The sequence below is a fragment of the Netta rufina genome (assembly GCF_964035555.1).
Source record: "Netta rufina genome assembly, chromosome: W".
Taxonomy (NCBI): Eukaryota; Metazoa; Chordata; class Aves; order Anseriformes; family Anatidae; genus Netta; species Netta rufina.
Window position 1 is genome coordinate 621,552 of NC_140139.1, and position 17,276 is coordinate 638,827.

At 58.8% G+C, this 17,276-nt stretch overlaps 1 protein-coding gene across 1 annotated transcript; it reads right to left on the reverse strand.

Annotated features, from left to right (window-relative positions):
• Window positions 1–262: 262 nt before the first annotated feature.
• ONECUT2 (one cut homeobox 2) lies at window positions 263–17,045 on the reverse strand (the record flags this gene model as incomplete). The annotated part of the gene is given in 3 exon segments (XM_084304549.1): window positions 263–549; window positions 15,850–16,768; window positions 16,770–17,045. Coding segments are annotated over 3 exon segments (1,482 nt in total).
• Between the last annotated feature and the right edge of the window lie 231 nt (window positions 17,046–17,276).

The window sequence follows — 17,276 nt, forward strand, 5'->3', positions numbered from 1 at the left end:
GCCGGGGCTCGGGGCTCAGGAGAAACTTGCCTCACGAACGGCTCTCTTCCTTCAGACCTGCTTAGCCTGTCCTGAGCATAGTATTACATAGAAAGAGGTTAGTTTTTCACTTGCGCCTTCTAAAACTGACTAAAAGCCGTAAAAAGTGTCCTCTGTTTGCAGCTAGGACGAGTTTCCGGGAGGATTGTGCTTTAAGTCACCAGTGAAGGGCCCCGCCGCGCATCCGCTCGCTCGGTGGCTCCGCCGCGCCGGCCGCTCCCGGTCACGCTTTGGTACAAGTGCTGGGGGCCGAGGAGGAGCCCCCGGTGCTCAGATCGTCCTGCCACTTCTCCAGGCTGCGCCGCCTCGCGTTCATGAAGAAGTTGCTGACGGTGGTGAGCTCCAGGCCCAGCTGCTGGGAGATGGTGATCTGCATTTCTTTGGACGGGCGCTTGTTCTCCTTGAAGATGGCGAAAAGCGTTCGGCGCTGGAGGTCAGTGAAAACCAGACGAGATTTCTTCTGGGAGTTGTTCCTTTCTTTGTTCGGCTCCTGCTCTTTGCGTTTGCATGCTTGGGGAGGGGGTGGCAGGAGACAGAGAGAAAGAAAGGGTCAACATGTGTGAGACACTGGCGAGCCCGACCCCCAGCACCGAGGAAGCCGAGCACCCGTGAGCCTTCCTGCACCCGCTGCAGGGCGGCCACAGACCTGGTCCCTGCAGATCATCCCTTGGGAGCATCATGCTCAGCTGAGAGCTGCACTCCAAGAGTGCTCTGCAAGTGGCACCAGGGGTGCAGAGCTGAATTTCAGGGGCAGCGCACTCGTGCCTCTGCTCACACGCCTAAAACAAGGGTTTGGGATGGGCACCTGACTGTGAGGCATTTGGGCACTGGGTCTCCAGCCCCTGGCAGAGCTCACCCCTGCGTGCTTATCATCCACACACCCGACACAGCCCCCAGATTCAGATTTCTGCACAGTGAGGAATTTTTTATTTTTTCCACACTCTTTATGAAGCAAAAATCTGAGAAACGCACGGCAATGTTAGGATAAAAAAAAATAATTTCCCTGAATTCAATCTAGGAAGGAAAACACAAAGCACATCCTTTTCTTTTCACAACAGCTATGAAAAAGATCAATTATCTGTGGATACTTCCCTTGTACCACAGCATGTAACAACTCCGGATAATTATTTCTTAAGGAAACTGTACAGGCCTCCGTTCCACAAGGCGAGCTGCACCACCCGGGGAATTTCTACGGCAGACACTGAGGCAATACCACGGGAAGTCGCTGCTGGCGCATTCAGGATGAACATTTTGTCCCTGTTTTGGGACAGTCAGTGCATCCATCTCCTCCACCTACAGAAGGAGGCCTGTGTCCCCTCCACAACAATGAGGTTTAGCACTCGGAAGGGGTTCCTATTTCTTTGCACAGCCCAGAGCACGCCCCAGTCGAAGCTCTCAGCAGCAGCTTGCGGTGACCACAGCTGGGGGAAACCCACAGGCAGCACAAATCCTGCCGCCCACCCAGCCAGGCCTTTTGTTTGTTTGTTGCCTCCAGGAGCAGACCTCTGTGGCTACTTTTTAATCCTTTACCGATATGTCTGTTGTTTTCTCCCCGGCGGCAGCTGCTGTGTGCAGGAGAGCTGCTGAGGCAGGCGGCGTGCCGGGGCCGTGCAGCGTGCACCGAGGCCCCGTCTCTTTTACCTCTTTGTTCACTAATCTGAAAAGTGCTCTGACTGGCAGCAGAGAGCTCCACCTTTAATGGTGAATTAGCACAGGTTTATGTGGATTAAGTTAGCTTCCAAACACGCCTTGTATCGAGTCATTAGCCTCAGAAATGAGGAAAGGAGAGGTCTGTGATTAGAGGGGGCAGGTCGCAGGCTCCGCAGTGCTGTGCTGCAGCTCCGTGGGTACCGCTGCCCGTCCCCGCGGCTCTGGCTGCCAGGCTGAGGGCCCACTGCCTGGGGGCCGTGACGGCTGACACCGAGCCCAGCTGGGGCAGGCAGTGCAGTCCCCTCCCCTGCTGGCTCTCCCTGCCCTTCTTTGCTCTGGGGTGTTCCTGGAGGCTGGGGGAGAAGCGACGGGGCACTCCTCGGACATCTGTCAGGAGATCAGCTTCGGAGTAGATCCTGCATCTTTGATCTGGCAGGCAGCACCTGCACGTCACATAATCTCACTGCAGGGCAGTTGGGGAGAGGAGAAACGCTGCCCTTCCGCACCTTCCCCTCTCACAGGGCACCGCACACCACCCCTCCGGTACCAGGAGCAGCACCGCTGTGCCTGCCAGCAGCGCCGTCCTCTCCATCACAGCAGATCCTTAAGCAGCAATTACTTTATTTTTCCCAAAGAAGCTTGGAAGCATTGCTGAAACCAGGCACTGTGTTACACAGCATGGCACGGTCACACCTCACAGGGCACCCCACCAGCACGCCTGGCTCTTCCCCTCTCCTTTAGCTGCTCCCCATGGTGTCCCCATCCCCGGGCTCTGTTCCCCATTTCTCTGTCCCCAGGCTCCTCCTGGCACATCACACAGCTCTGGCGAGGTGCCTGCAGCCATGGCATGGGGCTGGGGGCCAGCTGCACCCCGGGGCGCAGCGCAGGGTGAAGGCAGCCGGGAGCACCCGCACCAGCGCCTGTCCGACGGTCAGGCTGGGGCGGCAGCGCCGTGTGCTCGCTGTGCCAAACGATGCTAATGGGCCTCAGAAAAATCGGTATTAATAGCTGATCCGTATTTATTAGCACAGGGAGAACATCAAGTGCTGAAACCAATACCACTGCCGCAGCACATCCAGATTTAAAAATAGACTGATAAGGCTGTCTATGCGAGGCAACAAGATAAAAAAAATCCATATGTTGACATGGTTAGGTAATGTGCTGGGACACAATAAGTAGAGTGAATTGGTAAGTGGGCAGATTTTTAAGCAGACGTATTAAATAATTCTGCAGCTCTGACGTGTGAAATGAGAAGCTGGTCCAAAAAGTAATGCTCAGGCTCTGGAAATGTCTGCAGTTAAGCTGAAGGCAGGGCTGTGCATGTATGCACGGCTGCGTGCCCGGCTGTGACGCTACAGAGAGCCTGGCTGCGCTGGGTAGGTAACGGGCTGTACTGGCCAGCTTCACTCCGTGCATGTGGCTGCATTTCCCAGGATTTCTGCAGGAAGCTGGACTATTTTTGGTGTTTTGGCTGAGCCTGAGCCTGATCTTGCACCCACTTTCAGCTGTGAAATCCAGGTGGCTGCAGTGGAGCTGCCTGAGAGGGAAGTCAGGGCCACTCAGAAAGGACCAGGGACTCGGCAGACCTTGCAGCACGGGTAGCAGGAGCATAAACCGCAGAGAAGCACGATGAGCCTGGGGCGCAGTGCTCAGCGCCACACACCTCAGCACCAGCCTGAGGGCTCTAGAGCCTTGGGTGCCCTTTCAGGGACATCTGTCTTTGCCAGAGATCAGCTGGCCTCATAGTGAAGGCAGCTCCATGGGAATAAACAGGGCTGAGCCCTTCCCGACACACCTGGGTTTCAGTCGGAGATCAAATCTGAAATCCTCAAAGATAATACTTAAAACTGAGATGGTTTTCAATTGACTGGCAGGAGCGAGGAACATCTGGAGGATGTAATCCTCCTGACCGAGGTTTGGGCACTAGTGCTGCACCCCAAGCAGTGCATCAGAGCCACGGCACTCTCAGGGAAACCCCTGCACAACAACCAGGGAGCTCGGTGGCTTTTCAGGCTCCAGGCAGCAAATCCCCCGGCCCCAGCTCCCCCTCTAGCACGGTGTGCCCTGCTGCCTGCTGTCCCAGGCTGCTGGCCCCAGCGCCCCGTCCCCATCTCCCCCCATTGGGATGCTCTCACTGCAAGCCCCCTCTCCTCTCCCTGCTCCTCCTGGCTCCTTTGTCCCTCAAAGCTATCTGCATCTCTGAGCCACCAGATAATACACTCCACAGGTAATGTTTTACTGCACGTCGGAGATGAAAAAGCAGCTTTTATTTTGGAGGGGCTGGATCTTTGCATTCAGCATTTCATCGAGCCTGTTGTCTGAGCCCCGTGCAGTGGGGAGGCGACGAGCACCTACCCTTGTGCTGCAGATCCTAATAGGTTCCGGGACACAGGGAGGATTCCAGTGGTTCCTAACATCACTAATTTATGTCCAGAGATACTCTGCGTATTACAGTTATTGGTATCTCATGATAAATAATGCAAAGGTATGTGCTTTTCAATGCATTCAGTAAATACTTTCCTTGAACTGTTAAGTTTGCTCTTGAAAAGGAACCATAAAGGCAAATGTTTTTCCTTGACATGCATTTATCAGAAGAGAAAAAATGGAGCGAGCACTCTAATAAAATAAAGTTATTACCCAGGAAACCTGCCTGCAGAAAGAGAAACGTTTTAATAGTAGAAGGAAGGGAAGCAGCCATCTTGATTCTAAGAGCAATTTGATTTATTAACTGCAGTTAATACTGGATATATTCTATGGAGGAAAACAGATAATTAACAATAATTGAAAGCCATAACTGTGAAGGAAAAAGATTCATCCCTTTTGTCCATGCCAGAGTAAAGATGCTTTACATAGAAACAACACATGAGCAGATTCGGTACCGCCTCACCTGATTTTTATTCTTGGGGAAACGCACTGATTCAGAAGGCCCCAGCAGGGGTGCAGGGACGCGACACCCCTCTGCCGAGGCGGGCCCTTCGTGCCATGCCCCCCAGGAGGCACAGTGTGCCCTCAGCAATCCTGCAGCTAGAGCTACGGGGGCACTCAAACACACTGCTCTCAGCCAGCGAGGTGGGGGGCTGGCGGGCTCAGGACCCCAGCACCCAGCGCAAGCACAGGGAGGCATGAGGTCAGGCAGGAGGCATCAGGAGATACCTGGAGCGTGCCCCCAAACCTGCACCCTCCTCACTGTTAAATAAGTTTCCACGAAGATAAATATTTAGATGTTCACCTCCAAATACGCAAGATGCTCTATTGACTTTTGGTCAGCGTGTTTGCAAGCCCGGGGTTAAGCATGTGCTGAAATACTTGGCTAGATCCCCGGGATAAGGCGAGCAGAAGCAGCCGTGGCTGCTGGTCAGCAGCCGCAGCAGCTGTTCCCCCACCTCCACCTCTCCGTGCGAGCCTTTAGCATTCCCCAGACACGTTGTTTGGCAGCCCCAGGAGCACGATTCGCCACGGCTCCCTACTTTGGAGCTGCTTTCTGAACTGAACGTGTGAGGCGAAACCTTCTAAATGGTCTGCTGCTTAGCAAGAGAAATAAGCTTGCTTCAGTTGCTGGTGTTCCTTTTACAGCAACATCTCAGTAACTGAACTTGCAGGCAGAAACACTTGTGGTGAAGCTGTAAGTAATGACAATAACATTTATAACTTGTTTGGAATTCTACCCTGTGATTTTTCACAGCTCCCCGTGGCTTTGGGAGGTCATTCGCACAGTCAAGGAGCAGAATGGTGCTGTGGGACTGGTATGCCCAGTTAAAGTCCATCAGCAATAGCTCACGTTTTGGTGGGCCCTTTGTGGCTGGCGCACGTACAAGAGGCATTCACAGCAGCATCACCGCTGGGTATTCTCACATCTCCACTGGTCGGACGTTGGGACAAAATTTATCATTCAGGCAAAGATAAATGGGAAATCCATTTATCGTTTAATCCAGTCCCTCACACTAGTAAGAGGGAACTCAGAAATGACACTTTTCAGTAATATAACCGGAGATCAGCGTGTCCCAGCTGCGATTCCCGAGGCCGAAGAACAGCATCCCGGGCTAGACCTCGCCCACAGGCCAAGCTGCCCGTGGGCCATCGTTAAATCGAGCGATGCTACCGATAGTTCCTTTGTCCGCAAAAATACTCTTATTTTCAGCAACAATAACTCTCATTTTCCATTTTCTCCCTCAGAAGGGAGGAACCCAGCCAGCCCCTGCATTACGGATAGCTATAAATCCTGGCAAATACTCAGCGGCGTCGCAGCTGGTAACTATTGTCTTTAAAACTTGGGTCTGCACAGACTGAAGTATGGTGAAATTTAACTCTGGTCATTAAAAATGAATATATGGCAACTGTTAGCAAATGGCAGTGGATTCTACTGTGCCATTACTAGTGCTGAGTAAAGCTGTTAGAAAAGAGAGATTTATGCCCGTGTACACCCTTGCTGCCCTGCCGAGCCCGCCCGTCCCCCAGGCTGTGGTGGTCGCGGCGCCGGGAGCAGCCCGGCCGCAGGCAGCCCCGTGTGGTGGGACCCCCGGCCGGGAAGCCTGAGGAGCACGGCGTTTTACAGCAGGCAGCTCGGCATTTTCTCCTGACACTTCTTCTTGCTGAAAGATGTCCAGCTGGCCCCGTCGCTAATGGCTGAAATACGCAGCTCAGAGCAATCAATTTGCAGCACGCGGCAGCGGCCTCACAAAGCCCAGGAGCAGCGCTGCGCCTTCTTGTATGCGGTAATAGTTTCTGTGAGCTATTTATGCATGCTCCGGTGGTCCGGTCCTTTTTATAGAAGCTGCTTTTGCCACATGTAGGCAAAAATTGACTGGCAGGGGGCTCACGGCTGCGACGGGCAGCACTGCAGCAGCGCTCACCCAAAGCGTGCCCCAAGTAGCCCGGTGCTCGGGGGGACAGGCTGGGACATGAGGGGATGGGGTCACCAGCACCCGGAGGTGGCTGTGGGGAGGAGGAGGAAGAGGAGGCAGCAGCTTGCTTGGGATACTGGGAACAGGTCAGTGAACCAGCCCGTGACTCGTGTCCCAAGGAACACAAACGCAGCACAAGTTCTGCTTCTCATCCAAACACAACCCCGACAGAAACCCGACGTCGCCCACAGGTACCTCTGACTGCAAACCGACCGGGCAAGGAGGCTTTCACCAGAAATCTTGGAGGATGACGCAGCCTGCTGAAATTTTCTCAGAGCCACACTTTGTGGTCTGCTTTCACTGCAAAGAGGCTCTCTTTGTCTTCACCACCTCTAAATTTATTTCCCTGCAGCTTCTCAAGGTAACCCACACCCTCAGATTGTCACTGTTTTTATGATGTTTTCACTTTAATGGCAACAGTGGCTCCGGAACTGCGAAACCAATAAACAAATGTCAAGAAGGAGCCAAGTAGAGAACAACATTCGTTTAACCCACAATAAGTCATTTCTCTATTGTTTGTAAAGATAAGCCATGAATATTGATCGCTCCTGTGCCGTTTCAGATGGGTGTAGCACAAAGTCAACCAAACCAAGTTATCTGTCTGATGGAACTAAAAAATGTTTCTCAATTTGATTTCAGAGAGAACTCAATGTGAAGGAAATTTAATTATGCTAGTTACACCGAACACAATGAAATGACCATCAAAATGTTTTCCAAAGGTTTAAAACGTTTTTCTTTTGATATGATCCACTTAAAGCAACCTCTTCTATATCTGCGTTACTACAATCTCTTAAAAACTAGGCCTCAAAAATCAATTTGATTACCTCTCTGAATTAAGTATGCACAAATGAAAGCAATTGAGATCAATACAAATTAGGTTAAGTACTCCACTGTGTACAAAATCATTATGTAACAAGAAACAATTTGAATGAAGATGCAAATAATCACATTGTTAGGGTGCGCAGCCAGCGCACATTTATCTGCTCATTCCCATCTGCTACTCACACATGCTGAACCCTCTTCATCTTTTTCACGCCCATGAACACCCTCTGAAGGCACTTCTGAGAAGAGAAGCTGCGCACAGACGGGCTGCAAAGGCAAGGTTCTCACCAGCCCCTGGCACACGGACTCGTGCAGCACCCCAAGCAGCAATCCCACACCCTGATGTTTCCTGCCGGGAATGTTTTTCTCGGTACTCCGCCTAATTTTTCTCTCGTAGCTCTGCCACGGAAAGAACGCCTTTCTATAGCCAGGACTTGCATCCTTCAGCTATTTGAGAAGAAAAGATGAATGGATTTTGGGACTTTGTTCTTTTATATTGCTTTCTGGCATGTAGCGGGTCTCAAGCTATTTGTGTCAAACCTCTTGTAAATCTGCTGGAGAGCTGAAATTGGGCTGTAAATCCTGCAGGGCAGGGACTGTTTTTTCTGCACAATACTGCAACACCGATCTCAGTGTGGGATCTCTGACAAGGGCCTCTAAGTACTATTGTAATATACTTCCATCATTAATACAGAATAATAAATAATAGATGGGGTAGGCCAATTTATTGCACTCCAGGGCAGGAGGAGTGGAGGCCTGGTGAGCGTGCAGCACGGTTTGAAGGCGCTCCTTGTCACCAGGCGGCTGCAGGCTGTAGCCGTGCCCCCCAGCAGCTCCTGCAGAGCAGCCCCGAGGTGCGTGCTGGTGGCCGAGGCAGGGGGCATCCTGAGACACTCGCCATCCAGCCCTCCCACCAGACAAACCCTCCTGCCAGCTGCCAAGGGAAGGAGCTGTCTCAGAGCTGATTGTGAGCGCTGGAGGTATCTGAAGGCATCCTCTCCAGCAGCCGGGGGATTTGCCTGCTCTCGCGCCTCGTGGGATCCTGGCCCAGATGTGCAAGCTCACGCTGTGGCTTCATTTCAGGACAGCAACCTCTGAGATCTTGCTCCTCTCCACAGGCCCCTGTTATCACAGCAAGGGGTACAACCACCCCATTAATAGCAGTGATCCTTCAAAGCACTGGCCATGGCTATACATACATGGGGAAACTGAGGCACAGAGCGAGGAGCACACCCGTGTGAGAACTCAGTTGCCTAAACCTGAAATGTACGTTGCCTAAAAGCCCTGTTTGCTGTTGCCCAGCCCTTGCTGCACATCAGGGCCAGCTGAGCAGAGACTGCTTCAGGCAGCCAGCAGCCCTCACCATGCAGCGAAGGGTGCATTGAGCTGTTTCTCCAAGACATTTACGTTGCTCAGTCTTTCTTTTAAGCAGTAGTGCTGGAGAAATCCTTCTTTTGGATACCAGCAGGGCTCCTGGAGCACTTGCTGTGGGATGGGAAAAGGGTTAACGTGGAAGAGACTGGTGGGAAGTGCAGCAGGAGGTGGGTGCCCACTGGCGAGGTGGGTCCCTGAGGGATGGAGGGGATTTGAGGCAGGTCGCTTCCCCTGCTGCCACTCGGGCTACTGGCCGGCAATGCTGGGTGACCAGCAGCGCCGCTCGGCTTGTCTGGTAACAACCCAACGCCGGTGCTTTGGGCTGCACTCAGCAAGCCCTGCCCTGCCAGCACCTGGGAGATTTATGCATCCTCTTGTTCTGAGGATTCTCCCCTTTGAATGCCCAAACAGTTTCCCAGTGAAATATAACACTTCTCTGTGGCAAGAAAGACCTGGAATTTAAAGTGAAGGGAGGCGAGTAAGCACTTGAATAGGAGTCCGAAATCCTGGAGAGGATTTGGGTTTGAAGTATCTGGTCTTCATTATTTCCTACTGGTGACTTGAGGGGCTTTCCCCCAGCCGTGCTGCCCTGGCACGCCGCCGTGCTGCGGCTCCTGCCCAGCAGCTTCCACCGCAGCCCTGAGCCGAGCCCCCTGCGTCCCGCTGCAAGGGGAAGCACGGATCCACCGAGGGCTTGCTCCGTGCCTCCGAAAGCCACTTGTTTTCAGAACTGCTGGCTCACAACAGAAAGCGGGAGATGACTTTTGACTTGTAACGGCTGCTATTGACAGGGCACAGTTATGAAGAACCTGAGAGGGAAGGGGCAAAACTCCACAGGCTTAGCTGGGACAGCGAGACCTGTGCTGCCGCCCTGGCCCTGTGCTCCTCTTGCATTTCAGACAACGGCTGCTTAATGCAAAACACAAGAGCAGGCCTTGGAGGGGCGCTGTTCTTTGCCACAAGGCCAGGTTCCCATTCCCTCCTTCCCCTGGGCTTGCCAACCCGCAGCAGGAGCGGGGTCCTCCCTCCTGACATGCGTGGCAGGACCTGGGCAGGACGGAGGAGAAACCTGGCACTAAAGACATCAGAAGGACTGGGGAAAAGCCTTGGAAGCTTACACACAACCTGTAGGGACCACCAAGCCCTTTCACACGGGCAGCCTGTGCCCAGGGCTGTCCCAGCGCCGCGGTGCCACCGGTGCCCCAGGAGGAGCCGGGGGGTGACACCGGTGGCATCATGGCCAGGTCTGGTGGCAGGGGGACACTGCCCACCGAGGACAGCAGCCGTGCCTGTACCCGGTGTGGCGACACGTGGGCATGGGAAGCAGGAGGGAACTGGGAGAGATGCGGGGCCAGCAGGGGAAGCTCTCCGAGGAAGACTTCCGTGTGCTTTTCCGCTGCCCTCCGCAGCTATGTGCTGCTTGCCAAAGCTTAATGCCTCGGCACAGGCCCTCGTTTTGAAATGTCCATTACGACAAGATGAGATCTGCTGGAAAATCACCACTACTCATAAATATGTTCCCTGCTTACTTAGAGATATTTTGGTCCCAGAGACAATTTGCGTTTTGGGAAACTGCCAGCCTCCCTTGCTTGTCTAATAATTCCTCTGTGAAGCATTTACCAGTGGCTTGAGTCCCCTTTTTCTCACAACGGAGCGGTTTGATTTTATAGCTCAGAAAACCCAAACAACCCCCAAACACTCTGATTTCTTTTTTGATTGCATTTCCATCCCCCATCAGTGAGTTACCTTGTTGATCTTATCACTGAAGCCATTTGAGATTAGTCTATTTTGTATGATTTCTGCGTACAGAAACCCTCTATAAATCAGAAAGCCTTTTATGCAAAAGGCTGCGAGATTGATAGGACTGGATACAAAATCTTTTTCCTTGGAAAAAAAAAGATGTCCTATCTGTCCCATCGGACCTAACATCTTCTCTGCATATTCACCTCCGAAGTATGATGGGGCTTTTTGTAGAGAAGACAGGAGACATGATAGCGGTCTTAAATACAAACAGATTGCTATCAGAAGAAAGGGAGTAATTTTTTTTGTGTGTGCTCTGCCTGTTGGGGATAAGATGAGAAGTAAAGGATTTGAAAGACAAAAAGGGAGATTAAGGCTACTCATTAAGGATTTTTTGTACCTGCAAGCCCTGGAAAAGATTGCCTAGGTAGCCGGGAAATCCCCACCGCCGAAGAAGGGGGCAGGCTGTGAGGACAGGTGGCATCCCAGTGCCTTCCAGCCCGGCCTCCCCCATTAGATGGACTCTCCACACACCTGCAGAGCCCCGTGGCCACTCTGAAGGCAGCCGCAGGGGAGCTCCTCTGAAGCAAGGAGCCTGCTGCTTTTAATGTTTGCAGGCTCAGAACAGGCATGTTGGGATGCTGGCAACGAGCTCATCATCGCTGAGTAACCTCGTAGGGAAGGCAGGAAAAACAGCTTGCACCGTGGGGATGGCAGGAACATGTAGTGCAAGGGGGGGGGAATAATACACGGAGTGACAACCAACTGCAACCGTGGTGCAGAAAGAGGAGCACGGGGTTTAAGTCAAAATGCCCCTATAAAGAGCAAGGGAAGAAAGAGGATCAGTTACTGGAAAATAAAATAACCCTTTTTGGCAAAAATGTTCTCTCCTTTACACGTTCCTTGTCACAAATAAATTGTATCAGCTTTAAAATGCAGAGAAATACTTGAGTTTTGGGTATTTCGGTTCAGGTGGTGACAACTAAGAGATACTGGGAAAATGTAGTATGGAAATATTGAAGGGCAGATCAGAAAAACTCAGAGTGAGTGATACATCCTGACAGACTGGTTGTTTCTTTTATATATATATATATAAATGGAGAGGAAAAAAAGAGGTAGAAATGCATTTAATAATGAATATGGTCAGATTTTTCCTTGTCAATTGGTCAAGAAACTGAGAGAAACTCCTTGCTTAACAAAAACAGTATTCAAATGTCTGCAGAGCAGAACTGTCCCCGGTGTCTTCAGAAATTACGTGGAACAACGAGATAGAGCGGGATATTGTTTCAGAACATTGGTATGTGAGAAATATAATTTATCACTCAGCCCCACAATTTACTGCATGGATTGTTCAAACATAACCACTAATCTATATCTGAAGAGAGTACTAATATTTCAAGCCACTAAACACCTTTCAAAGAGTCTTTATGCACCTGTATATTTAGTTTGACACTAAGAGATAGTTTTATACGTATTTAACACAACTGATACGGATGCTGTTACGCCTTAATTTTCAGCTGTATCTACAGACGACAAAATAGCCTCAGATTCCAGAGGCAGAAAATGGAGGTGGAGTACAGAGGCAGAGGACAGACAAGAGCAGTGCGCCTCTAACCACGCCGCCCCGGCAATCACCAGCACTCAGCACATCGCAGCACATCCGAGGTGCTGGAGGTGCCCAGGGCAGAGCCCCCTGGTGCAGCCCCGGCCTACGGGGGCACAGAGCCAGCAGCCCCGTGCCCCTGCTGGGACCCCCATGGTTGCCTTGGCCAGGAAGAGACCCCAGTGCTGGGGGTCCCGGGGCACCTCACCCCTCCCCGTGCTCTCCCTGTGCCCTCTCCTGCTTCCTTCTCCCTCACCCCTTCCTCTCCCTTTGCCCTCTAGGTCTCCCCTTGCCCTCCCCTTGCCCTCCCCTTGCTCCTCGCCTTCCCCCTGCCCCTCCCCGCTCCCCCGGTCCCCCCGCCCCGTGCCGCTCTCCGTGGTGCTGACGGCAGCGGCGGCTCCGCTCCGGCACCGGGGGCGCCGGGACAAGGCGCGCCCCGCACAGCCCCGCACGGCCCCGATGAGCCCCCCAGAGCCCCGCACGGCCCCACACGGCCCCGCACAGCCCCGCACGGCCCCGCAGCCGCGCTCGGGCGGGTGGAAGCGGCGCTGGCCCCGGCGGCCCGGGGTCGCACGGTGGGGAAGGAGCGGAGGCCGCTGAGCGCGCCTGCTCTGAATCACTGCTGGTGTTTGGGTACCCAAATGTGCGATCGGCAATAAGGGGATTCAGCAGGCAGGAAACGCGAGCGGGAGTCTCGGGGAGAAAGCGGCGACGGGGGGCCCGTGCCCGGCTCTCCGGGGCCGAGGGAGCTCGGAAACCCGCGGAGGAGCGCGGCACGGGAGCACCTGGAAGCGCATTCCTGCCCTGTGTACCCAGCAGGGCTCGGGCTGGCGATAAGGGGCTCGGCACCTCGCAGCAGGGCGGGCGGGAGGACGGGGCTCCGGGTGCAGCTGCCCTGAACCGCCGCTGAACTCTGCCCTCCGAGCCCGTGCTGATAAGCGCCCTGACGCACCCTGATCGCTAACGCTCTGCGGGCGCTGCCCTCCGGCCGCAGCAAACACCGAGCCCGCGGGGACGTTTCCGCGTGGGCGGGCGCTGCGGCGACAAGGCCGGGGCCGGGGGGCCCAGGAGGGACCGGGGGGGCCAGGAGGGGCCGGGGGGGCCCCGCCGTCCCCTGCTGCCCGCTCCTCGGCCCCGGCGCCCTCTCTCCGGGTCTTTGCCCGGGGCCACCGGAGCGGTGCAGGCGCGGCGGGCAAAGCCTTGGAGCGGGGCTCTCACCGCGCGGCTTCCGTGGAGGGGAGCGCGGATCGATGGGATCGATGCGGGAGGTTTCCCCGGCCCCGCACGGAAGGAAGGGCTTCTCCTCGGCCCGGCGGCGGCGCCGTCTGCCCCGGCCCGGCGGGACCTGAGGGTGCTGCGGGGGCAGGCGGGGTGGCGGCGTGCGGCGGGGCTGGCCCGGGGCTCCCGGCAGCTCCCCAGCGGGGCTCTCTCCGTTTCTGCCTCCCCGCCGGGTGCCGGCCGGGCCGGAGGCTCCCGCTGGGCGCAGGGCTTTGCCCCGCTTGCGGCACATTGCGGTCGGTTCGAGGAGGATTTGGGGGAGCGCGGGGCAGGCGGCTGCTGCGCTTGGCAATCCGACGGGGCTTTCGGCTTATCCTGCTCAGAGAGGCTTCAGCAAGCCAACCGAGGGGCAGGGAGCGCCGAGGCGGTGAGGCTGCATTCACCCGTGGCAATAAAAGCTCCATTTCCCGAAGGAAAGGTGTGAAGGTTCCCCAATCCCCCGGCCCAGCCGTGGCCGGTGCCGCTGCCCTGGGGCGGCCCGTCCCGGTGCGGGCGGGTGCCGGTGCAGGAGCCGAGCCCCGGCGCCGCGGGGTTCTGCGGGCGGCCCGCGGGGGGCTCGGCTGCAAGGCCCCGGGGAACCGGCGGCACAAACCCGGGGCCCGGCCCCGCGCACCCGCAGGGTGACCCAGCCCGCAGCGAAACCGGGTTGAGGCCGCGGGAGTGTGCCACCGGCCCTCCTGAAACCGGGCCGGCCTAAATCCCAACCCGGCCGCCCGGGGAAGCCCCGCTGGCCGCCCCCCCGCCGCCGCGGCGCCCCGGGGCAGCGGCACGGAGACAGGCGGGGGGGCCGGGGGGAGCGGGGTGCTGGGAAGGCCGAGCACCGGCAGCATTACTGGAAACCGGCCGGATCAGGTTCCAGATCAATGAGAACTGGGTCCACGCGTTTATGTTCCCGTTGCCAGCATTAATGCTCTTTTAATCTTCTAAACATTATCTGCATCGATTTCCCTCCACACACACGTTGGGCTGAGGAGGCGACACGGCCGCGTGTGCCGGCTGGGGCTGCCCGGCCCGGGGCTCCGCACCCCTAGGGAGCGGCCGGGGGGAATTGGGGGGCTGGCAGCAAGCAAAGGGAAACCAGATAACAGGGGCACCAAAACGGCGGTGAGCACGAGCAGAGTGCAGGCGGCACGGACCGGGAGCTCGGCTCCTCCAGCTCAGGGGCTATTTCCACCCCCTTCTCTCTTTCCGATTGCCCTCTCCGTTCTGCCGACACTCCGCCCGGGCTCCAGAAAAGAGGAGAATCGGCCGGTGACCAGCTGCACGGCCGCGGTTACGGATGCGGTCGGGAGGCAGGAGGCGAGCCCCGGCCGGGCAGGGGCTGCGGGGACCCCCGGAGCCAGCTCCCTGTGCTCCAGCACGGTGCGGTGCGGTGCAGCCTTTGGGAAAGCCTGCGTTGTGTTTCCCCTCCGCTAATCTCTGCAGGCTGGCATCAACCGACACGGCAGAACGGCAGAGTTCCCGGAACAAACATCGCCAGGTTTCTAAAATGTGTTTGCGGACATGGAGCCGTCACAGCAGGCGGCCCAGCCGGACCCCCCCGCTGCACCGCGCCTGGGGTCGGTGTGTCCGTCCGTCCACACGTGCGCGGGGCGGCCCCGGGCCCGCCCCCTCCCATCTCTCGGGGTGCAGGAGGCGAGCAGCTCCTGCCCGCACAGCCCCGGGTCCCGCCGCAGCCTGTCCCCGGGCAGGCAGCGAGCCGCAGCCGGTGCCTCTCTGCCAACATCTCCTCCGCTCTTGGCGAGCCGCGGCGGTGCTGAGGTGCCGCGGACGCGCACCCAGCCGACGGCGCTCCCCCACCGCAGGGAGAGCCATTTGTGCCGGTGCCCCCCTCGCCCCGGCTCCCCCCCAGCATCCCCCCAGCAGCCTCCCCGTGCCCCCCCGGCCGCTCGCCCCCCGCTCCTCCCGCAGAACAATAGAGCGCTGCGGCGCGCCCAGCCCGCGCCAGGGGGCGCCCGGCCGCGGAACAATGCGGGACCCCGCGGAACAATGCGGAGCCTCCGCGCCCGGCCGCGGAACAATGCGGGGCCGCCGCCAGCCCCGCGCCTCCCGGGGCCGCCACCCGCTCTCGGGCCCGGCCGCCCTCTCCCGGGGGCGCCGGGGGGCGGCCTCGGAACCGCCCGCCGAGGGTGGGAGGGGAGAGAAGGGGCCGTGGGCCGGGAGGAGCTGCCCGCACCGCCCCGCACGGCCCCGGCCCCGGCCCCGGCCCCGGCCCCGGCCCCGGCCCCGGCCCCGGCCCCGGGCGGGCGCTGCCCCGCGGGTGGCCGCGCTGCGGGACGCGGGCCCCGCACGGCGAGCACGGGCGGGAGGCGCGGGGGCAGGCGGGGCCGGGAGGCGCCCCCCGAGCGGGCCGGGACCCCCCGCGCCGCCCCCGTCCCCGAGGGTCGCGCCCCGCTCCCGCTCGCCCTCCCCGGGGCTCCGGCGGGCGGCGCCGGGACCTACCTGCGAGTCTTAAGGCTGACATCCTCTGGAACTCGGGTTCCTGCAGCCATTTCCACATCCTCCGGAAGGTCTCCCTGCCGGATTTCAGTTTACTCCAAGGCTTAGGGTTCCGTAGCAAGTCCGAGAGGGTCCCCTGAGACCGGCACAGCACCCGCTGGGCGAAGATCGCCTGGGGGATGCTGTAGCGCTTCAGCTCCGCCGTGATCCGCTGCGCCACTTCTTTGGTGTTGATCTCCTCCAGCTGCCCCGAGCCGCTCACCTGCGAGCCGGACGAGGAGGGCGGCCGCTCCCGGCCGGCGGGCAGCCCGGGCCCGTGGGCCGGCGGGTGGCCGGGGTGCGCGGCGGGGTGCATGCCGTTCAGGTGGGACATCATGGCCGGGGGCGTCGCCAGCCCCCGCGGCAGGTGCTGCTCGCCCCGGGCCAGCATGGCCGCGTGGGCGTCGAAGTTGGGGCCGAGCATCTTGTCGTGGCCGGGCGGCCCGTAGCCGTGCAGGCCCTGCTGCGCGCCGTGCAGCGCGCCCAGCCCGTTGCCCAGCGGGGACAGGCTCTGCCCCATGGCCGGCATCTCCTTGTAGGGCCCGTAGAGGTTGTTGACGGCGGGCAGCCCGCGCTCGTCCCGCATCAGGGCGAAGCTCCCGCCGACGTTGCCCGACAGGCGCTGGTGGTGGTGGTGGTGGTGGGCGTGCGGGTGGGCGTGCGGGTGGTGGAACTTGTCGGACACGGTGGAGATGGGCGGCAGGGGCTGCAGCGGCGTCAGCGTGGTGTAGGTGCCGCTCATGCCCATGCCGGGCGGCGAGGGCTCGCAGGGCACGCTCATGGCGTGGTGCAGCGGGATGGACAGCTCGGGCCGGTACTCGGCGGCGCCGTCCAGCAGCGAGGCCATGCCGGGCACCATGGCCGGCCGGGCGGCGGCCGGGGCCAGCTCCTGGTGCGGCGGCGGCGGCGGCGGCGGCGGAGGCGGCGGCGGGGGGGGGGGGCGGCGGCGGAGGCGGCGGCGGCGGCGGCGGGGGGGGCACCCGCAGGGGCCCGGCGGGGCCGCGGCCGCCGTGGTGCGGGCTGGGGCTGCCCATCAGCTCGGGCTCATGGCCGGCCGCCCCGTGCAGGCTGCCCAGCGGCTCCATCGCCAGCTCGGGGTTCATGGCGCAGGCGGCCGGCGCGGCGGCGAGGCATCGGTAGGCGCCGCGCCCGCTCCTCATTCGGGCATGGGCGCGGCGGCGGCGGCCGCAGCGGGCAGCGGGCCCGGGCCGCCCCCCCGACGGCCCCCGCGGCCCCGGCCGCTCAGCCGGACCCCCCCCGCCGGCCCCGCGCCATGTCCTCGCCGCGCCGCCGCCGCCGCCGTCTGCGGCCGCCCGGAGCTGTCCAGGGCGCGCGGCCGCTCCGCCTGGCCGCGCCCGCGGGGCGGGGCCGCGCGGACGGGCGGGCGGCGC